The 23690-nt window shown below is 42.2% G+C and overlaps 1 protein-coding gene across 1 annotated transcript in view; it reads left to right on the forward strand.

Moving 5' to 3' along the window:
• The window catches only part of NPSR1 (neuropeptide S receptor 1), a 117091-nt gene extending 102097 nt beyond the window's left edge, over positions 1-14994 (forward strand). Inside the window, 2 exon segments of the mRNA XM_060107725.1 lie at positions 14707-14807; positions 14947-14994. Of these exon segments, the coding sequence (XP_059963708.1) occupies positions 14707-14807; positions 14947-14994 (149 nt within the window).
• The last annotated feature ends 8696 nt before the right edge of the window (positions 14995-23690 follow it).

Raw genomic sequence — 23690 nt, forward strand, 5'->3', positions numbered from 1 at the left:
AAATCATATTAATTTTTAAATTATACGTATCTGTATAGATATATAGATATATCATTGCATTGCCTGGGGAGCTTTTCAAGTGAGTTGTCACTTAACAGAGTGCATGACCCTAGTGTGATGGTGAACAGATCAAGTGTAGTGGGACCAGAAGGCTTTGGAAGGTCCAGAGCTTTGGGTTGGAAGGATGCATAGCGAAAAGGAGGATGTTTTAGTATGCTCAGGTGCCACAACAATATACCACAGTGAGTGGCTTAAACAACAAATTTATTTTATCACAGTTTTAGAGACTCGAAACCCAAGATCAAGGCACCAGTCAGTTCTATTCCTGGTAAGAGCTCTCTTCTTGGATTGCAGATGTCCACTGCTGCCTTCTTGCTATCTCCTCACATGGCAGAGAGGAGAGAGACAGAGAAATCTTTCTAATGTCTCTTCTTATAAGGGCACTAATCCCATCATAGGGTTCCTGCTCTCATGATCTCATCTAACTCTATTTCCCAAAGGCCCCATCTCCAAATACCATCACATTGGGGGTTAGGGCTTCAACCTATGAATTTTGTGGGGACACAAACATTCAGTCCATAACAGGGGAAGAGTCAGAAAAAAAAAGAGATGGTGGAAAAAAACAAAGACCAACCAAATGAGAATAGACAAAAGCTATTTTTTCAAAGCTTGCTATAGCAAGAGAGTCAGCCACCATCACTTGTCTCTTGGCAGAAATACAAAAGCAGGCAGTGGAGTGAGAAAGCCTCCAGTACGTCCTGATTGGTGGCTGTTGGCATGTGGAAGCTGTAAGTGTGCTGACTAGAAGCATGGCATCCTGTGTGATGGGTTAGGGGTGTGTACTTGGCTTTCTCAGGATAGCTTTAAGTAAAAAATAGGGGCAAATATTAAAGAAGCTGTCAGTCATTTATCAAGTCTTGGCTATTTGGGGTAGACTGTTACAGGTATTCTTATTTGGCTTATGGACTGTGAGATAGAGACAGTGGTCTGACTTCCTCCAAGTCTGAGTTGCATATAGCAGGTTGGCTTCCTGGTCTGGTTACTGTAGATGATGGGTTGGTTTCCTGGGCTGGTTGCTGAAGAGTGTGGGTCAGAGTTCCATCTTAAATATGATCTGGCCACCATCCATTTGTTTGTTCAGTCTGTCAACACAGACTGACAAGACAGAGGGACAGACAGAGCACTTACTGTCAGCCACTTCTGGGTCCTTTCCATACTTTACCTCCCTGAATCCTTACAGAGCCCTGAAAGGTGATATTATCATCTGTCTTTTGCACATGGAAGACAGGCCCGAGGGTAAAGCAATTTGCTTGTTTTCATAGGTAGCGCATGACACAGCAGGATTCAAATGCACATATGATTGGCTAGAAAGCCTATGTTTTCTCCTCTACATCAAGCTCCCTCTCAGAAAGAAGGACATGACAGAAAGGAAGGTGGTGAATGACTGAAAAAAGAGCTCCAACTACAAAAAACCAAACAAACCATTTTTTTAAATTAAAAAACCCAAATAGGATTGTTGGCATGGCTGTCTTTCACCAGCCTCCCTGCTGTGCTTGGCCTTCAGAGCACTATTCCAGAGTCATCTCCCGAAGTGTTTTTTTTTTTTTTTTTTTTTGCGGTATGCGGGCCTCTCACTGTTGTGGCCTCCCCCGTTGTGGAGCACAGGCTCTGGACGCGCAGGCTCCGGACGCGCAGGCCCAGCGGCCATGGCTCACGGGCCCAGCCGCTCCGCGGCATATGGGATCCTCCCAGACCGGGGCACGAACCCGTGTCCCCTGCATCGGCAGGCGGACTCTCAACCACTTGCGCCACCAGGGAGGCCCTGTTTTGTTTTGATATATGTAAAAATCTAAAAGGTGACCTAATTTTGTTTAAGTAGGCTGAGGTCTTCCTGTACTTTCAGATTTAAATCAGATTGCTTTCAACCCTTGTCCTGTGATTCCTGCCAGTCCCAGGAGACTGCTGTGTCCTCTCTCCCTGTCCCTCTGAGTTCTTACCCCACTGGCTCACCTCCAACAGCTCTTCTGTTCCCTCTGATCCTGGTCCAATGAACCATGGAATTTACCTTATTTTCCTTAGGTTTGAGGTGATGAAAAGTTTCCACATTCTGTCAGCTACCCCACCACCCGGGGTATCCCCCACCCCTTTTTACTCAGCAGGCCTTTCACCACTGTGGTTGGGCCCCTGTCTCTCTCCAGAGTGCCCTATATCTCCCTGCTACTCGATTTTCCAGTCCCTGCACTCTTGGGTTCCCCCATCCTCTAGTCCCTGAGATATTACAAAGCCACATAGAGATCCATTTTCCCACTGATACACAGTACGCCATTACTCCTCCCCAAAGGTGGAAATGGCTACAGTCAGTTTTTATTCTTTAATACAAGTTTATATGTCCATCACACCTATTTTTTAGTTGTCTGTATCTTTCTATCAGCATCACTGACCCCTTTCTGGAATGAGGAGCAGGCAGATGGTGGTTTCAAAAGCCTGTATACTCTCTATATCTTATTCATAAGCAGAACTCACTTGGTTTTCTATCTGTCATTACAGCCACGTAGCTCTGGAGTTGGCTGGTAAGTAGGATCTCCAGTGGTGTTAGTACCCCAGGATTACTGCTCATCAATGAGGGGACGTAAGCAATGATTAGTGGGAACAGAAGCTCACTTTGTAAACACGGGCTGCAAAATTCAAGTTTAAGGATCACTCTTCTTTCTGGCAAGTATGCCTATTTCTCCCCCTCAAAGGCTGACAGAAAGGAAAAGAAAGAACTATTTAATAAATGATCTACAGACTTTCCCAAAAACAAGTGCGTGGAAGGAGAGAGGTAGAGAATATGAGGTTTCCAATCCCGTAGGTTATCTTTCATAAATAAGCTTGCTCTTGATGCCCAGGGGTGTTTACTCCTATAAAACAGAACATTTATCGCATGGGGGCAGGAGATGGGGGAGGTGCACCCCTGAAATAGATGAAGTATAAGATATCTGATATAACTGAGTCTGTCCATTATGACTTGGAAGATGTGATGTGATCCATGCTATATCCAAAGTACATGTTTCCAATTAAATGGGGCAGAACGAGGTGAAGAAAAATCTTCGGATTAGGTACTGGGTTAGAGTCCTGTTCACCTCTAACTAAATGAACGTGAAATAAGCCCATTAAGTACCTTTCTTCATCAGTACATGAGAGTAAAATGGCTTCTTTGCAATCAACACCCTCAGCAAAAGACAAAGAACTTTATGAAAAATATATACATATATAAATAAATGACACTTATAGCATGTTCGTGGATAGTAAGATTCAGTACCATAAAGATGTCAATTCTCCTCAAATGATCTACAGATTAATGCAGTTCCAATCAAAACTGAAATGGGACATTTTATTGAGCTTGACAAGCCAATTTAAGAACATACATGGAGGGCTTCCCTGGTGGCGCAGTGGTTGAGAGTCCGCCTGCTGATGCAGGGGACACGGGTTCGGGCCCCGGTCCGGAAAGATCCCACATGCTGCGGAGCAGCTGGGTTCGTGAGCCATGGCCACTGAGCCTGCGCGTCTGGAGCCTGTGCTCCGCAACGGGAGAGGCCACGGCAGTGAGAGGCCCGCGTACCGCAAAAAAAAAAAAAAAAAAAAAAAAAAAAAAGGAAATTTCAAGAGCCAAGAAAAAGCCATGAAGACAGTTCTGGAGAAGTAGAACAAGGTAGTAGAAGTTTACTGTACCAAATATTGATTTATCATAAAGTTAGAATGATTAATAGAGTATGGTATTGACACAATTCAATAGAAAAATGGAAAATAAAACAACCCCCAAATAGACCTACACATATATGAGAACCTGATACATGTCAGAAGATCACAGGGAAAGAAATGAAATTGGAACTTCACCTCAATTCTTAGGAAAAATTACATTCCAGGAAACTATAGACTTAAATGTGAAATGTAAAACTTTTAAAAATTTTTAAAGAAAATGTAGGGTGTTATTTTTATGACATTAGAATAAAGGAATTCTTAAACGAGATACAAGATACAAGGTACATTAAACCAAAAAACTGATGGATAAATTTGACTCTATTTATATTTAAAAGTCAAGCCAAAAAGAGGGAGAAGCTATTTGCAACACATAATCTGGGAAAATGTATGAAGAATGTATGAAGAACTCCTAAAAATCAATCAAATATATTTTTTTAAAAGATAAATAGAAGAAAAATGAGCAAGGCACAAACAGACATTTCACAGGAGGGAAAAGAGAAATAGCCAAAAATAAGATTCTCAACCTCACTGATAAATCAGGAAAGTGCACATTTAAACTTCAATTAGATACAATTTTCCACTCATAGGACTGGTAAAAATTTTGAAGTCTGTTATTTCTAAGTATTGACAAAGATATAAACCTCATGGTTCATCTGGCAATATCATTCCTAAAAAACTTAGTAGACTTCTGATTTATTTGCTTCCAGTCAGTTTCACATGCCAGCAATCATATTCAAAAAGTCTTTCTGACAATAATTCTCAGGTCTGACTTGTTTCTTTGCTTCCTCATCCAATCCCTTTCCCCTAACTGAATAGAAGCTAGCTTGAGGCCATCTGAAACAATAGGTGGGAGGCCACATCCTTAGTCTGATCTCCCCCTCATTGCTGGTTTAAACTCCTCACTGTAATAACTGAATTTGGGTTCAGGCTTCATCGGCACAAGACCTGCACACTCAGAAGGTATACACATTCGCATTTTCATTTTGTACCCGGCCACGCAAAGTATATAGCTGGTGCTACAAGGGGTTAGGAGCAACTGACCCTTGCAACTCTACAAGGTCCCAAATTTTAGGACATTCTTTTAACTTCCTTTCATTTTTGTTCATAAACCAACCAACTCTTGTCTGAGTTCATCTCTTTTTTCTAATACTTTGCTAAACACAGCTGGTGGCAATCAACACACACTATTAACATTCTGTTTATCAACTGTGGTAGTTAATTTTGTGTTAACTTGATTGCCCTAGACAGACAGCTGGCAAAACATTATTTCTAGGTGTTTCTGGAGTGCATTCCTGGAAGCATTTGAATCTGTAGACTAAGTAAAGAAGATTGTCCTTACCAGTGCCAGTGAGAATCATCCAATCCACTGAAGGCTTGAATAGAATAAAAAGGCAAAGGAAGTGTAAATTTGCTCAAGCTGGGACATCCATCTTGTCCTGCTCTCGTGCATCAGCATTTCTGGTTCTTGGGGCTTCAGACTAGGATTTAGAGATTTACACCATTGGTTGCCTGTTTCTCCAGCATTTGTAGTTAGACTTATACCATCATCTCCCCTGGTATTTCTCCCATGAAAATGCCTTTGGATTTGGGCTGAATTATACCACCAGCTTTCCTGGTTCTCCAGCTTGCAGACAGCAGATTATGGGATTTCTCAGCCTCCATAACTGCATGAGTCAATTTCTATTACAAATTTCCACATATATATATCATATTGGTTCTGTTTCTCTGGAGAGTCCTAACTCCACACCACCCTTGTACCCTCCCTGGGGGTCCAGTCTCAGTAGGCACACAATCTGCCTTCCCAAGCATCATAGTGGCATCACAGTTCTATCCAATGCACCTCTAGTGTCCCAGCTTTCCCTGTCAGTTTCCTTATTACCTGCTGCCTGCTCACTAGGCCAATGCCACATGTTTTAGGTTTGTGTTATGACAGCACTGCATATGAAGCACCAATCTCTGCTTTAGTTAAGGAAACTCTAGCAGCTATACAGGAGAAACCCCCAAATACAGTAGCCTTAAAATAGAAGTTTGTTTCTTGTTCAATTAACAGTAAAGGTCAAAAGGATGGATACACAGCCATTCAGAAACTCAAGCAGATGGAGATTCTGCCACTCTTAACAGATGGCTGCTAAGGTATTGCTTAGCATCAGCATCCAGCAGTCTGGGGAGGGGGGAAGAGAGAGTGAAGGATTACTCAGGGGGTTTATCTGAGCCAGGCCTGGGAATGGTACATATGGATTCTTCCCATGTTCCTAGAGGCAGAACTTAGTCATATGACTACCCCCTGCTGAAAGGGAGACTGGGAAATGTAGTCTCTCTGTGTGCCCTGGGAGCAAAGAAAGGATTTGGTGGATAGCTAACCTGTCTCTGCCACAATTATTTTAGGTCTGTCAGGGTTCCTGGTTCTGCCTGAGCTGAGGCGCTGAGGAACAGAAAAGGCTGTGAGTTAGGTAAGTTAGGTCATACCTCCTCCTATCTAGCTATGACCTCCTATAAAAAACAAAAGGAAGTGGCCAAAGTCCTGCAGCTAAGCAGATGAGACATAACATGCTAAAAATAGTTAACATTCAGGTTATATTCGTAGATAAAGAGGTCATCAATGATCAGAAATTGAAAATGAATTTTAAGTTTAAAAATTTTAGAAATCAGGCAATCAGTCATAACTGTTAAAATGTTTAATTTTTAAAATAAACCTGAAGTACATAAAGTTCCCAACATATGAAAAAATATTTATTTTAAAATATTAACCAGGCAGTCTTCCTTGTTAACAAACAAATCACCTGGACTCATTGTAGGTCCATTGTCGGTCCCCTCCACCCAACAGGAATAAATTCTGCTTCACTTAAAATCCCTAGATACCAACTGTCCCCTCTTCATGGGCTCAGCGCACAAGAAAAATAGGTTCCCAGTGACTCTGCAAGGGGCATGAAGCATGGGAAGGTAAGGAGCAGGAACTGGCCACTTGGAGACTAACCCTCCAGCGTGGGCCCCCACTAGGGAGGCATCCTTGAACTAAGACAGCCTAAGGCAGCATGCTGCTTTCAGTCCTGAATCTAATCGACCCACCGCCTCTAGGCTACCCCCTATTAATGCACAGTGACAGCTGAATTTAACTGCTTTTCTGGCTCCAGCTCAGCCCCAAGGCCTGAGTAGAAATAATCCTTTCATCTCCCAATAAAGGAGAATACTGGGATTTTATAGCTCAGCTCACTTTGAAGAGCCATCTTTAGGAGCTGGAGGCTTTGCATTTCCTAGAGCGGTCAGATTAAATATGTTTTTCACTGATCTCACTGGGAGATCGAAGGGCAGGAGTTGATTATATTGTCACCCATTTGCTCTGTAGAAAGTACTGCAAGTTTCCATTTTAAGCAGATTTCAGAGCACAGATGTCATTTTCGAGAAGTTTTCTGAAAAACCAACAAAGTCTTCAGAGCCATACTGTTTAGGAGCCAGCTGTTAGTCCAGCAAATGGAGATACTTTGAAAAGATACAATTTTTTTTTTTTTTTTTTTTTTTTTTTTTTTGCTGTACGCGGGCCTCTCACTGCTGTGGCCTCTCCCGTTGCGGAGCACAGGCTCCGGACACACAGGCTCCGCGGCCATGGCTCGCGGGCCCAGCCGCTCCGCGGCATGTGGGATCTTCCGGGATCGGGGCACGAACCCGTGTCCCCTGCATCGGCAGGCGGACTCTCAACCACTGCGCCACCAGGGAAGCCCGAAAAGATACAATTTTTAAAAAATAAATTTATTAATTTTATTAATTTTTTAATTTTTGGCTGCATTGGGTCTTTGTTGCTGCGCGCGGGCTTTCTCTAGTTGCGGTGAGCGGGGGCTACTCTTCGTTGCGGTGCGTGGGCTTCTCATCAGGTGGCTTCTCTTGTTGCGAAGCACGGGCTCTAGGCACGTGGGCTTCAGTAGTTGTGGCTCACGGGCTCTAGAGCACAGGCTCAGTAGCTGTAGTGCACGGGCTTAGTTGCTCCGCGGCATGTGGGATCTTCCCAGATCAGGGCTTGAACCTGTGTCCCTTGCATTGGCAGGTGCATTCTTAACCAATGCACCACCAGGGAAACCCAAAAAGATACAATTTGATCTGCTGTCTTTTTTTTTTTTTTTTAAAGAAGATGTTGGGGGTAGGAGCTTATTAATTATTTATTTTTGCTGTGTTGGGTCTTCGTTTCTGTGCGAGGGCTTTCTCTAGTTGTGGCAAGCGGGGGCCACTCTTCATCACGGTGCGTGGGCCTCTCACTATCGCGGCCTCTCTTGTTGCAGAGCACAGGCTCCAGACGCGCAGGCTCAGTAGTTGTGGTTCACGGGTCTAGTTGCTCCGCGGCATGTGGGGTCTTCCCAGACCAGGGCTCGAACCCGTGTCCCCTGCATTAGCAGGCAGATTCTCAACCACTGGGCCACCAGGGAAGCCCTGATCTGCTGTCTTTTACTTGCCTCCCATGGCTATAATCCCACCCTGATAATTATTTGATGTATACAATTCCTATATACAGATAACATTGTATAATAGCCTATCTAGATGTACATTGTAATACCTTCTGTTCACTTCCAAAAAGGCAGCTCATACCTCCTGAAATACCGTTAAAACCTATTCATCCCAACTAATAAGGGAATTGACATTCTCAGTGTGGGGCTTGGCATCTTGAATACATTATTTTATTTTAATTATCAGAATAACTCTGTGAGTTTGGTGTTTTATGCTTCATTTTTGAAAGTGGGAAACTGAGCCTAGAAACAGTAGGCAATTTGCATAAGGTGACACCGCTAGTAAGTTGTGGAGCTGGAGGGTGTATTCAGGTTTGACCCTAAAGTCTGTATCCTTCCCAAGATATCACCTTGAAAATCAAGGCTTTTCAGCCTTGTCACTATCAGCGTTTTGAACTAGATAATTCTTTCTTGTGAGGGGCTGTTCTGTGTACTGAAGGACGTTTAGCAGCATCCTGGCCTCTGCCCACTAGAAGCCAGTAGCACCCACCCCCAACCATTTGTGACAATCAAAAATGTGTCCAGACATTTCCAAATATAACCCAGGGGGCAATATTGCCCTCACTTGAGAACCGCAGCTGTAAATGCTTCTGAAGCATTTGCTTTCTTACACCACTGATGTTTTGTGGTGCTGTGAAATGCACAGAATGATTTGAAGTCCCTAATGGTGCCTAAGAGTGGCCTTCCAGGGGAGACATTAAGAAATAAAAATCAATCCTAATTAGCATTTCAGTTCATTGCACATAAAAAGCCCCTTATTCCTATGATTCCTGCTAACAGTTTGTCCTCTCCAGTGAGTAAGTGTCCCCGCTGTGAAAACACTCAGAAGCTTCGATGGCTTGTAGCTGCCTCAGAAATTCAGCCCAAACTCCTCAGGGAGACATTTAAGGTCTTCCCACTTTGGCCTCAGTTCTTCTCTCCACTCTCAAATCCAGCGTCCTCTCAGGCTCCAGCCAAGCGAGATGACTCACCGAGGTCCAAACGCTTCCTACATTTTCTTGTTTCCCTGTCTTGGCTGAGGACTTTCCCTCTGCTTCACAAGTCTTTCCCAATCCCACGCCCCTACCCCCAGCTCTGCCTTGGGAATCTCTGCCTCTGCCACGTGGCCTCCTCTGCCTAACAGTAGGGGGATGGCTTCCTTCTTTGTTCATAGTCGGTTTTTGGTTTTCATCGCTCTCATCTCACACAGCTGTGTGCGGAGTGTGTGATCTTTCCTGCTGGATTGAAAGTTCCTAGAGAAGAGGAACTCTATTTTAGCCTATTTTGTTCGGTCCTTATCTCTTAGCAGATGTGCTACGCTTGGTGGATTGGACTGGATTGGATTGGAGAGGGGGTAAAATAAATAGTGCAAAGGTAAATTTCACACCAGTTTCCATGAGGATTTAAATACGCTTCAAATGTGAAATCTGAACGATGTAGTGAGGACCAGCGAGCACAGTAGTTGGCCTCTAGGGTATAACCGCCCTGCCCCATTTGACTTAGGTGCCCTGGGTGGGCCTCTGACCTGGGCCACCACTAGAGTTGTGCCCCTTGAGCCCACTACTTCTTGACTAGAGAGAGGTTTATATTAACTCGTTCAACAAATATTTATTAATCATTCACTAAGTTTACAGGATGCAGAAACAACACAAAGTCTCTGTCTCCATTAAGCTTACATTCTAGTGGATTCTTATATTTAACCCTCACACGTTTTACTATCAAACAACCCACATAGGCTTAAAGTTATAACTAGGCTCCTATTTGGGACAGGTTTTTATTATAGCCCCGCTTGAGCTTTTCTTGAGAGTAGGGTTTCTGAGTTAAATGAGTACGTTGGTCTGGGGTAACAATTCTAGGCAAACTGCTTTGCCCTAAGTTGCTGAAGGGACAAGACAGGTGTCTCAGCACCGCCCTCTGTGGTCACATGGCTAATTCCAGCTTCAGTTGATTCAGGGCATCCAGCCAAGCCTGTTGAGAGAGTCTGGATGTCCCAATGCATTTGCATTTTATATTAAGCTGCAAACTGAGCAGTTTCCAGCATCCGGCCCAGAGCCATCTTTAGGAAAATGTCCAAGAGGGGTCTTCCTGGGCATAGGTGAGGAAGATGGAAGTGGTCCCATGACAAGCAGCATTTATTTTACCATTCCATTGCTTTTGGACATTCCAAAAGCAAATTTGTACCTAGAACCTGGTAGGTAGAGAGCCCATACAATTAAAAAATTTGTCTACGGGCACTTCTACCTTTGTCTGATTAGATAAGAATATGTGGAGCTAATCAGTCCATCTATGCCTCCTTCAAGGGCTGACATTTGGTTTCTAATCACTCTCTTTATGAATATTGTTGTCCACCACAGCCCTGGGGTGGGTAATGTGGAGAAAATCAATTAGGACATAACTGGCTGAAGCTGATGCTCACCATCATCCAGTTGACCCAGTTGCTCTCCTGAAGACACACTCTCCCCAGGGCTGAAGTCCATCAACCAGAGGAAGACAAAAGTGGCGTTCCATTTCTTCTGGATATTTAATGTCAAGGTCACCATAAATCCTTCCCTAATGGATGCCTTATCTTCTCTCCACCCTACTGTCGTCTTCCCTTTCCTTTTCCTTTCTCTCTACTCTTTTTTTTTTTTTTTTTGCGGTACGCGGACCTCTCACTGTTGTGGCGTCTCCTGTTGCGGAGCACAGGCTCCGGACGCGCAGGCTCAGCGGCCATGGCTCACGGGCCCAGCCGCTCCGCGGCACGTGGAATCTTCCCGGACTGGGGCACAAACCCGTGTGCCCTGCATCGGCAGGCGGACTCTCAACCACTGCGCCACCAGGGAAGCCCTTTTCTCTCTACTCTTAACGCCCATAAAGTCACCTCATCTCAGGAAAAAAAAAAAAAAAAAAAGGTATTTCTAGAGTACCTAATATATGTCAGATTCTTTGTTATTCTCAAACCTTCAAAATTTTCTCTCCCTTCCACCCTCTCAGTTAATGACCCTGATTCTTATTTCACTGAGAAAATACTCTATCAGAATAGAACTTCCTCATTCTCCTGCCTTCACATCCATGGACCTACCTGCATCTCTATCTGTCTTTTCTCCTATTACTATGGATAAACTGTCTCTGCTTCTTTCTAAATCCAAAATGCTCACTTGAGCCATATCCCATTCCTTCCTGCCAACTCAAGATTTGCTTCTCCAGTCATGTCCTCTCCCCCACAGATGTCCCCCTTGCCTGGATCGTATGCACACAAGCATACTGTAATAGCTCCCTCGATAAACTCTCCCATAACAGACACTCTTTAACACTCTCTTTTCTAGCAGAACTCCTCCACTTTTCACCTCTCATTCTCTGGAGTCTACTTCTGTTAGCTTTCTTTCCTATTACTCTAGTAAAGGCATCCTTATCAAGGTCACCACAACCAACAAAATGCAAAGTATCAATTCTCAATCTTTACCTTAATTGACTTCTAAGCAACATTTGATTCGTCCTTCTTTGGAACACTTCCTTTGCTTGGAAATTATATCTATGATTTCTACTTGAAATCTCTGTGTATAATTTCTAATAAGCTTATCATACTCGACATGAAAACCCAGAAGTCTCATGCTCTCCTGCCTCCTGCAAGATAACTCTTCCTCCTGTTGCCCCCAGTTCAGTAAATGACAGCATCTTTCACCCAGTGTCCACACCAAAAACCTAAGAATCATCTGTCTGTCATGATGCTATTTCTCTCCCACCTCACATATCTAGTCCATCAGTAAGGCCTAGAGGCTTTACCTACAAAAGAGATCTCGAATCCAACCATTTCTCAGCATCTATACAATTATTTCCTTGGTCTAAGCTTCCACCAACTTCTCCCTGGAACACTGCAGCTGATCTTCTCTTATTCCTTCCCTTCAAAGCAGCCAATGTGATCTTTTTAAAAATGTAAATCAGACACTATCACTACCCTGCAAACCCACACATAGCTTCCCATTACATTGGAATAAAGTCCTACTTTTTCCCATGTCTTACATGGCCTCTGTGATCCATCCCCCAGCCAAGTCTCCAGCCCCATTCCCCTGCTCTTCCCCTTTCCTATTCTATAACAGTCACAATGGTTTTCTTGCTATTTCTTCAAAATGTCAACTTGTTCATACCTTGCACTGTTTCCCCCACCTGAAATGTTCTGCCTTCAGATGGTGGCATGGCTTATCCCTCACATCACCTTGTTTTCCAACAATACCACCTCTTCAGAAAGACCTCCTTGATAAGTCTTAAATAGCTCTCCTGTAATCTTTACCCTACCTTATTTTCCTTCATATTTTTACTTCTACCTGACAGTATAGGATAGATATTGATCTGCTTATTGTCTATCTCCCCTGCTGGCATAAGAAATCCATGAGAGCAATGACTTTTGCTTTTGTGTTCCTTACACTGTTATCACCAAGGCCTTAGGGGGTCCATGCACACTAGGTGCTTAATTAATATTAGTTGAATGAATGAATGAGGTTATGCAAGAAGGAAAGGGATTTGTACCATTTCCTTTTTATTTAACTCAAATACTACCCCTCCCTACCCTTCTTGAGGCTCTTGGGAGCTCTGGGAGCATAGCTCTCATGTTAGCTCTTCTAGTATATCAAATCACCAGAACCGTCCAGCTCACCTTTCTAAAATGCAACTGCAAAATGCCAAACAGACCACAAAGAGTGTGACTCAGCGAGCAGAACACAGTCACAAAACAACACTGCAGGCAGACCTGGGAATAGAGCATATGCCACCCACCAGGGCTCAAAATCCTTTCCCAGAAGCTTCTGAAGTAGATCAAAGATTCTCTTGCCTTCGCAGATAATCAGAAGCACAGATGCACATTCCCTGGATGTTGAGTTAGGAAACATATCTTATACATGTGTTTCAGAGCCAGTATAGCCTTTCATAATCAGGGACTATATTCCCAGGCACTGGGCTCCCTTTAGGCAGAGAGCAGTGCTGTCCACAAGGAGGTCACCAGTGTCAACAGCCCAATCAGACCCAAACGCTCCTTCCTATAACAAATACTTTGTGATGCCCCTTTACCACCCTGAAATGAAATGTATACACAAAACGATCTAGTTAACATAATTCTTAAGGGATCAATATACAATAATATAAAGGAGGAATAGAAAGAAAATAATTTCTAATAAAATAACACAGATTTCCATATAGAAATACTTGGGCACAGCCCAATGAAGTAGTAATAGCTCCAAATGAAAACCAATGCAGGTGTGTTTTTCATGGAGACCTGAAAACTAAGCAGTATTGCTGCCAGTGACTTTACTTTCCCAGCAGGTGAGCAAACCCTGCTAAAGTTCCAAATTAAACAAAGTAATCTTTCCTCTATTTGCAAGGGAATTACACTTCTGGAAGACTCAGTATTTATTTAAAATATTGTGTTCATATATAAAACAGAGTTAGGTTTCTAGATTGGGGTCATTATAAACAGGGTTCTCTGCTACATAACATTTGAAGGAGGTATGGGACATGGGTGGGACCGCCCGCATCATGCAGGAGGACCGGTATCCCTAGGAAAACTAGAACCCTCCCCTAACACACACAAATACATAAACATGCATTTAAAAAATTCCCCCAAATGGAAGCTTTGCCCCTCCATGCCCCAGAACCACTATTCTGGGCCAATGCCAGGCTTCATCACCTGAGCCCAGAATGTTTAGTGGTCTTTGTGTTTGAATTGCCCCATTTTAATAGATTGCCAAGGTCTGGGGTAAAAAATGTGTCAGTCAAAGCGTTACAGAGGAAAGTTGGTTCCTGCTGCCAGATGGCAAAGGAAGCCATTCAAATCCAGCCTCATCCGTGGCTCATGCTTTCTCCTATATCACATCACCTCTTATAGCAACCATCCTAATCAGGTCACATATAGAAGACCTTTTTTTTTTAGTTCAAAGCTTCTCTACATGAGTTGTCGCAATACAATGCCTTGGTGATAGCAGAACATGAAGCATTATTATCATTTTACAGATAAATTCAGGCTCACAAGGTTACATGACATTATTGAGATTATATGAATAATTAGTTGCAGAGCTGAAATTAGATCCCTCCCACATCTACTCAGTCTGTTGTTTTTCAGCTGTTTTACTGCACAAGCTACAGGGAGTAGGTGGAAAAATCCATAGGTTATAGAATCATAGAATGGTTTCAGGTTTGGGTTTGATGCCCTCCAATGGATCTCTCCTCCATCAATTGACAAGATCTTTCAAGTCCTTCTAGAAGTATGGATGGTAGCATTTCTCAATGATCCTAAAAATCATTGATAAGTACTAGAATGGCTACCATCCCCTGCCCCCCCTTGCCTCTGGCCTCTCGCTTGTTGCCGCACTCCCCTCCCCTCCCCTCCCCTTTCCTCTTGTCTCCGTGATAGAATCGTAGAATGGTTTCAGGCTTGGGTTTGATGCTGCCATTGCTGATTCATAGCTACACGTGACCTAGGGAAAGTTATTTAACTTCCATAAACCTCTGTTTCCTCACGTGTAAAAAGGGGCTAATAGCAGTGCCTACCTCTTGGCCAATGATGTCTCTGTCCATTGGGCTCTGGTTCTGACCAGTAGGAAGGAGGGCTGTGAGTGGTGGGGTAGGAAGGTGAGGGGTATTACATATAAAGTGCTTAGCATAATGTCTGATTCTTAATACATTCTCCATAACTGTTAGCTCTTAACATCCCCACTTCCCTTTTCATCAGGTCAAATTATTTTTCCTCTCTGCTCTGTTCTTTCTCTAGGGAGCAAAGATCACGGGATTCCAGAATGACATGTCAGGAGAGAACTGAGAGGCATGAGATGCAGATTCTGTCCAAGCCAGAATTCATGTAGACCCTGAGGCAGTGGTATTGCTAGGCTGAGCCCCATCAGCTCTCCTGGGTCCCCCTCAGCACCCTGGGCATGTGCACGAAGCCTGAGCCAACTTCTCCACCCTGCACTTTTCATCACTTGGGGGATGCACAAGGAAAACACCCTAATGAGTGTGTGTCACCTGCATTGGCAAGTTTTAGCCAATATGAAGTCACATACTATTCACACCAGCCAGGAAAGATGCCCCTTCTTTCCCCACCACTCCCAGCTGTCCGTCCCACTGGTCAGCACCAGAATCAATGGACAGAGATTTCACCGGCCCAGGCCTAGGCTTGGGCAAGCAGAGGGGACTAAAGAAGCATGGTACATGTGTCTTATAATTACAGTTTAAGAAGTAAATAAAAGTCTTACCTGGGCCTAGATTTTCCTCCCATTTTTGGATTTAAGTTTCAGTAGTTGTAGCCAAAGAGATGTTTGTCTTGAAATGCCAACAAATTCACTTCCAGGGATTGAAGCTTTGTGTCTCTTCTGCAGATGGCCTTGGTTGGCAGATGGATGTGTTGGCAGCAGCCAATCTCACAGTCTCATTGTATCAACAAATGATTTGTAGAAAGAACACAAATGCTGGCCCTCCAGAGCAAGGTTGAAATTGAGGGGTACTTTCTCTGGTAGGAAAAGAAATAGTACAAAAAGTCATGGGTCCCTGACCTCCAGGCTCTGAGAGTTGGGACCTAGGTCTCAACACATGGCTTTTCGGCTCTCTGAAGGCTCCTCCCTTTGCATTCTACATTTAGGCCACTCTGGGCTCCATTCCTCATACCTCAGGGACACTTCTCTCTCTTTAGTTGGGAGCTGAATTCCTGTGGCTTTTCCAGGCATGATGTTGCTGTAAGATCTTTATCATTTTTGCATTGCACCCATTGTCTATCTAACACCTTGGCTGGGAAGCACTGGTGAGGCTTATTTTGACAAGTCCGGAGTTTGGTATATATAAGCATAATCCAAGTGAAATATGACTAAATGTTTTCTAGTCAACTTTTACCATCACATTTTTCCATAAGTGGAAGTGGAATAATTTAATTTGATTATATATACATCCACACCCACGGCTCTGGGATGCGCGTGAGCTCCTTATTTTTAGCCTCACATACATTCTTGACATTAAAATCTCCTTGGCAAAACCCTCCTTCCCAGAATTATTCTGAGCTTAAGCCTTTTTTTTTTTTTTGGTCTACTGCTAGTGGAGTTATTAAAATCTGCAATATATTTTAATAGCACTCTATTCCTCATTATGGTATCAACCCAAAGATTTCACATTTAAGGTCACAGTGGCATTTTTCCCATAAACTCTCTTTCCAATTCCATCTGACCTTAGGGAAAGTATTTCTTAGGCAGAAATCAGTTTCCTCAGTCACCACCTCTCCGAATTATTTTCTGAATTTGAAGAGACTGAATAATCTAGTTGTATGTCTACAGAACAGTTTTGAAGGCTGCCTTCCTTTCTGTCCAATCAGTTAAAAGTGAGAAACCCTGGAAGCTTTGAGTGGTTGAGAAGTGCTTTTTGACATTTCACTTTAAATCAAGATGTGCCACAGAAGACCCACAGAATCATTGCTAAAATAACTGCCTGCATGGGAGCCTATTAATGGCAAAATCTGGTGGCTGTCCTAAATGGCAAAATGGGAGGCCTGGGTTCTTTTGACAGATGCTTTCAATCTCTGTCAAACTCTGGTCTGCAAAAGACATTACAAGCCTACCTCACCTATCAATAGACCCTGAAAGTTAAGGAAAGAGTTGAGTGAGGGGCTTTGTGCTCCTTAAAAACTGTGAATGTGATTTTGTAGTTGTTGTGGTGCTGTGTCTCCCATTCCCAGTGAAGACTGGAGATCAGTAAGATGATGGTACCAGCTGCTGCAGGGTAAGCTGCCATTAAAATGAAACTTGCTTCATATTGGGGTGGATTCTAGAATCTTTATTCTCATGTATTTTCTGAGCTTGAGGAAACATGATTTAAACATTGAGGAACACTGGTAATTGTTCCATAGTCTTATGACCTTGGACAAATTACTTAATGTCTCTGAGCATCAACTGTCTCATCTGTAAGATGGGAACAAAATAAGTCTGGAGCAGAAGGTATTGTGGGTTCTTTAGAGATACAGGTTCTAAGATTGTAAAGACTTAAATTACATCCAGAGAGTCAGAGCTTCTGGAATTTCTTCCCCAGGGGACCAATGACTGTATGACTCAAAGCTGAGTTATTTGCTCTTTAGAAGCTGTAACTTCCCCCTCTATCACCATGAAGTGAGAGAAACATCATTTCCTAATTGGGAAATACAGTTTGAGCTCTTGGAGAAAGTGAGCAGCTTAGTGTTGTGATGTCACCGTTTGTAGCCTTGGATGCCCAAGTTGGGGCAGAGAAGCCAGCAGGGTGCTATATAAAATAAAGGTGCTTACTTCCCACATCCAGATGTCAAAGAAACCTGTGGTTGTATTATCTCATAGCTTTAGGCACAGGTGAAAATTTAGGATAACGAGAATAAGTGTGTTTAATATATTTAGCCATGCTAGAGAAAATGTGTCTCTTCTTTACTGAACTAAATTAAATATAAATGGTAAAAACTTCTCTACTTTCAGGGCTTGTGTTGAGCATAATTTAATGGAAGTTTAATTTTGCCAAGCAACATCTCCCACTTTTCCCCCCCAGAAACTGGTAATACCTTTTTAATGGCTTTAATTTGTGATTAATGATGAGAAAAAATGTATTCCTTCTCAACCAAACAAACATGCAGCTTAAATTTGCTTCCTCATTTCATTTGGATAAATCTGTACATCCATATACAGAAAGGACTTTGCCTCTTCCTTCTGCATCCATAGTGTCAAAAGGGACCACAAGCCTGGGTCTGCTGGGGAAACAGGAAAACAAAAATATTTTTGGCAGGAAATAAAGCAGTTCTGCTCTTCTAGGATCATCTTGGGTGAACTACAGGGCTACTGGCAACTACAGTTCTTTTATCATCATCTGAATATACCTCATTTTATATGCAGATCTACCAGTGTTTTCTGCAGCTTTTCAACTGTATTTGATTGAAAGGAGATGGTCCTGTTTAGGGGCCAACCTCCTCGCTTTTGGAAACCTGAAAACACATGTTTCATATCTCTGCAGTTGCATTTTAAGAATGCATTATCCTCAACAGGGCTGGTTTGGTTAACATTTTTATTATTATTTATTTATTTTTGCGGTACGCGGGCCTCTCACTGTTGTGGCCTCTCCCGTTGCGCAGCACAGGCTCCGGACGCGCAGACTCAGCGGCCACGGCTCACGGGCCTAGCCGCTCCGCAGCATGTGGGATCTTCCCGGACCGGGGCACGAACCCGTGTCCCATGCATTGGCAGGCGGACTCTCAACAACTGTGCCACCAAGGAAGCCCTTGGTTAACATTTTTAAAGTGCAATTCCACGCGTATAGAATGTTAAGGTGGACGGAGGCTTGGGTCATGTAGTCTCACGGTTTTCAGTCTGCTCAGGGACCCCCTGATAAGTCCCAAAGAGGTGACTCAGTATTCATATTCGTACACACAAAAATAGTATATGTGTAAGTCTAGAAGAAACTAAAGGTAGTTAAATTGCTTAAAATCCTTGAATTACCTGGAATGAGGGTAGAATATAGATTACCATTAGACACTGATACACCAAGAATGAATGTTTTAATTTCAAGAATCCATGTTGTAATCACTAAAATAATGGAAATAAAGTATACAACTTCGAAACAAAAAGAGAAGAAAAACAAATGATAAAATCACTCTAGCAGTCCAAAAGAAGGCAAGAAAAAAGAGATATAGGAACATGAACAGCTGGGACAAATAGAAAGCACATAGGAAAATGGTGGACCTTTTTTTTGTCCAAATATATCAGTAACTGTAATAATGTAAGCAGATTAAATGCTCCAGTTAATAATCAAAGATCGTCAGACTAGGCTTTTGTTTGCAAAAGACATGCCTAAAACACAACGACACAGAAAGTTTGGAAGCAAAAGAGTGGACAAAGGCATTCCATGGAAACAGTACTAAAAGAAAGCTGGTGAGACTATATTAATAAAGACTAAATAAACTTTAAGGCAAAAAGCACTAGTAGAGTTAAACAGGGACATTTCAAGTGATAAATGTTTTAGTTCAGTAAGATGATATAATAATTCTGAATTTCTATGCATTTACAATATGGCCTCAAAGTATGTATTCCAAAAAGTTGTCAGAACTACAAAACAAATAGACAAATCCACAGCCGTAGTGGGGAATTTTATCACTCTTAATTCCAGTAATTGAAGCAGGCAAAAATAAGGAATGATCTGCATAACTGGAACAACATGAGTAACACAGGTAGGTCACTTTATCCTACCACCCCAGAGTAAACAGTCTTTTCAAGCACATGTGAAGCAGTTACAAAAGTAGACCATACGCCAGGCCATAAAACAGGCTTCAAAACTTTCAAAAGATTGAGGAGGCTTCCCTGGTGGCACAGAGGTTAAGAATCTGCCTGCCAATGCAGGGGACGCAGGTTCAAGCCCTGGTCTGGGAAGATCCCACATGCTGCGGGGCAGCTAAGCCCGTGTGCCACAACTACTTAGCCTGTACGCTAGAGCCCGTGCTCCGCAACAGGAGAAGCCACCGCAATGAGAAGCCCACACACCACAACGAAGAGTAGCCCCTGCTCACCACAATTAGAGAAAGCCCACGTGCAGCAACAAAAACCCAACACAGCCAAAAATAAAAAAATTTTTTTAATTAAAAAATAAAAAGCTTTCAAAAGATTGAGCTCATATAGTCTGGTTTATCTGATCACAATGCAATTATGCTAGAACTCAAGAGCAAGAGTATAACTAGAAAATTACCATATGTTTGGAAATTAGGAAATATGTTTCTTAATAACTTATGTTCAAAGAAGAAAATACATGGAAAGTAGAAAATAATTGTACTGAATGATAATGAAATTATATCAAGTGTGCAGGATACAGACAAACTAACACTAAAAAGAAGAATTTTTCTTCTTTTCCTTTAAGTCAATGAATAAATCATCTATTTTATGAACTTAGGAAAATTCACCAAAATAGACCCAGAGGAAATATAAGGAAGAAAATAATAAGAGTAGGAGTAAAATTAATGAGATAGAAAACAAACATATGGGAATTCCCTGGTGGTCCAGTGGTTAGGACTCCGAGCTTTCACTGCTAAGTGTGCGGGTTCGATCCCTGGTCTGGGAACTAAGATCCGGCAAGCTGTGCATAGCATGGCAAAAAAAGAAAAAAGAAAACAAACATATAATTTTAAAAGCTCAAAAGATAAACTTCTGTTTTTTGAAAAAAAAATTATAAACCTCTTGTGAGACTGGCAAGGAGAAAAAAAGAGGGAAGGCACAAATAAGCAGTATCATTTATTTTAAGGATATCACTGTAGGTCCTAAAGTCAATAAAGAGATAATAAAAAGATATTATGATCAAGCTTATACTAAAATAAACTGAAAATATAAATGAACAGGACAACTTGCTACAACTGACAGAAGAAGAAACAGAAAATATGAGTAGTAAGTATCATAACTACTAAAGAAAGAATATGCCTTCATTGGTGAGTTCTACCACCACTGAAGTACAAAGCAACTCCAATTTTATACAGTCTTCAGGAGACTACAGAAAGAGTGACTTTTAAAATATTTATGAGACTAAAAAAGCCTTAATGCCAAAACCCTACAAAGATATTACCAAAAGGAAAATTACAAGTGAACTTCTGTCATGAAAATAAAAAGTTCCAAATAAAATGTTAGCAAATCAAATCCAGCAAAATATAAAAAGACTAAAGCATGTGACCAAGTTGTATTCATTCCAGGAATGCAAAGCTGACTTAATATTAGAAAACCACTCAAATAACTCATTACACTAATAGATTACAATATTTAAAAAATCAGTGTAATAGATACAGGAAAATGTTTGATAAAATAATTGGGCATTCAGGCATGATAAAAGGTTTTCAAAAACTTGAGATAAAAAGAAATTCCTAACTCTAAAGGCTATGTACCAAATAACCTAATGATAAAACTTTGAGGTGGTCCCTTTGAAATAAAGAATTAATGAGTAAAGAATGCTTAGAATGCTTAGGAGGGAGCCTGCAGAAAAGAGGCTGGCAGGGTTCTACTTCTTGCTCTGGGTGTTCACTTTCTAATTACTCATTAAGCGATATGTTTAAGTTTCGTGCACTTTTATGAATGTGTGCTACATTGCACAATAAAAAGAGTTTCTAAGACTGTATTTTTTAAAAGCCTTTTAGGACCATTATTCTGGAAGCCACGCAGAGAAGGGAGCCAGACTGGAAAGACAGAGGTGATCAATTGGGTCTCAGTTACAAGAAACAGCAGAGATGAGATGGCTGAAAGATCCTTCTGGGTTCCTTCTCTGCATCCGAGCCAGCATGTATCATTAGCATCCAGTAATAGGAATATTTGATGCCAAGATTTTTCAGAATCTGCAGAAATATATCTTGGCTCCTCCACAGAGCCTTGGGTGTCAGTTCAGCAGAAATCAATAACTAGCTTCTGTTCTCTTGTTGCCTATTGAGGGGTCCTTGAGTCCTGAAGTTTTTACTCCTAGCCTCCCATGTACTTACAAAGAGTCTCCTCCTCCTGTCTCCATCCATTCTGCCCTTTCTCCTCCCTCATGTATAGCAGATAGATAATACACTTGCTACGTTACTCCCAGATCACAGCTGAATCAGCATTCCTCCAGATAGGATTTCATGTAAATAGGGTACATTTGAGGTGGTGTTACCTATCCCCAAAGAACTAATTGCTAAAAAGTAGGTACTTTGGGCCTGCAGGAGGGGGCTAGAAGAAATATTTGGGGCCAAAGTCATGTAAATCATCTCTATAACGATTTGACAGGGTTTAAGAAGGCTGATCAAATGGTCCCAAATCTGGCTGCATCACAGAATCACCCAAGGGGTTAGAAAAAAAGTACAGATTTTGAGATCCCCAACCGCATTCTGATTCACTGGTTTCTGGGTAGAGCCTGGAAATCTGTATGTACAGCAAGCAACTCAGATGATTCTGGTGCAGGGGGTTCTGGTGCAGCTCTTCAATGGGCCAGTACTGAGGAGCCAGCACTCAAAAGCATGTCGGGTCATTAGAGCCCAAGTTCCTCATGGCCAGGAAATGTGTGGGCCCCCTTTGCTTACCTCCGTGCAGTTGCCCTGGGTCCAACCTGAGGACAAATGTTCTTCTAAGAGTCCAACTTGATCACCTCGCAACTCTCCAGATATCTGTTAGGTAAACCCAGGACAACTCTAATTTCTTCCCTCCACTCTGAACTAAATGCTGTCCTGCCCCCACCCAAGAAGACAGACCTTAGTATAAAGTAGTTCTGCATGCAGGTAGATACCCAAAAGAAAGTCAAGTGGGGAAGTATGGCCACAAATTTATGTGATGTCTGAGAACAAGGAAGGATGCCTCTGAAGGGATGTTTTGGGGGCCGTGACAACATGCAAATGGGGTATCACATTGAAGCCCTTGAGAGCAGCCTTTCTTAACTTTTTTTTTTTTTTTTTTTTTTTTTCTTTTTTATTTTTTTTTTTTTTTTTTTTTTATTTTACAAATTTAATCAGTTATACATATACATATGTTCCCATATCCCCTCCCTTTTGCGTCTCCCTCCCACCCTCCCTATCCCACCCCTCCAGGCGGTCACAAAGAACCGAGCTGATCTCCCTGTGCTATGCGGCTGCTTCCCACTAGCTCTCTACCTTACATCTGGTAGTGTATATATGTCCATGCCGCTCTTTCACTTTGTCACAGCTTACCCTTCCCCCTCCCCATATCCCCAAGTCCATGCTCTAGTAGGTCTGTGTCTTTATTCCTGTCCTACCCCCATGTTCTTGATGACATTTTTTCTTAAATTCCATATATATGTGTCAGCATACAGTATCTCAGGACCCCTTTATGCTTGTTTATGTGGATTATACCCATAGATATTTACTGCATTAAAAATTAAAAGTGAGGGCTTCCCTGGTGGCGCAGTGGTTGAGAGTCCGCCTGCCGATGCAGGGGATACGGGTTCGTGCCCCGGTCTGGGAAGATCCCACATGCCGCGGAGCGGCTGGGTCCGTGAGCCATAATGGCCGCTGGGCCTGCGCGTCCGGCGCCTGTGCTCCGCAACGGGAGAGGCCACAGCAGTGAGAGGCCCGCGTACCGCAAAAAAAAATAAGTAAATAAATAAAAATAAAAAAATAAAAATAAAAAAAAAATTAAAAGTGAGAAAATGTTTAATATTTACTTATGAATTCATTTATAAATAATAATAAACTCATTACATATTAACATAAATATCTCCTATGTGGAAAGTTAACTGTATTTCCCCCTTCAAAAAAAAATTTAGCGAGAAGAGTGACTTGTTTTAACTTTTTGCAAATCTCTTTAAGTTTCGCTTGATAGAAGACAGCTGGATTTTCAGATCTTCTGCATTCAATCTGTGGCAATATGTTGTTTTGATAGAAATATATAAAGAAGATCAGGCTTCACACAAATATGTAGTTAGGGGAAAAAGGAGTATTTTAATCTGCTTCTGCACTCAATCTGTTGTGCTAGTCCATGCCATGTAACCTCTGGAAAATTCCACTGTACACATGAGGGAATGAAAATG

Source organism: Mesoplodon densirostris, chromosome 9 (genome assembly GCF_025265405.1).
Source record: "Mesoplodon densirostris isolate mMesDen1 chromosome 9, mMesDen1 primary haplotype, whole genome shotgun sequence".
Taxonomy (NCBI): domain Eukaryota; kingdom Metazoa; phylum Chordata; class Mammalia; order Artiodactyla; family Ziphiidae; genus Mesoplodon; species Mesoplodon densirostris.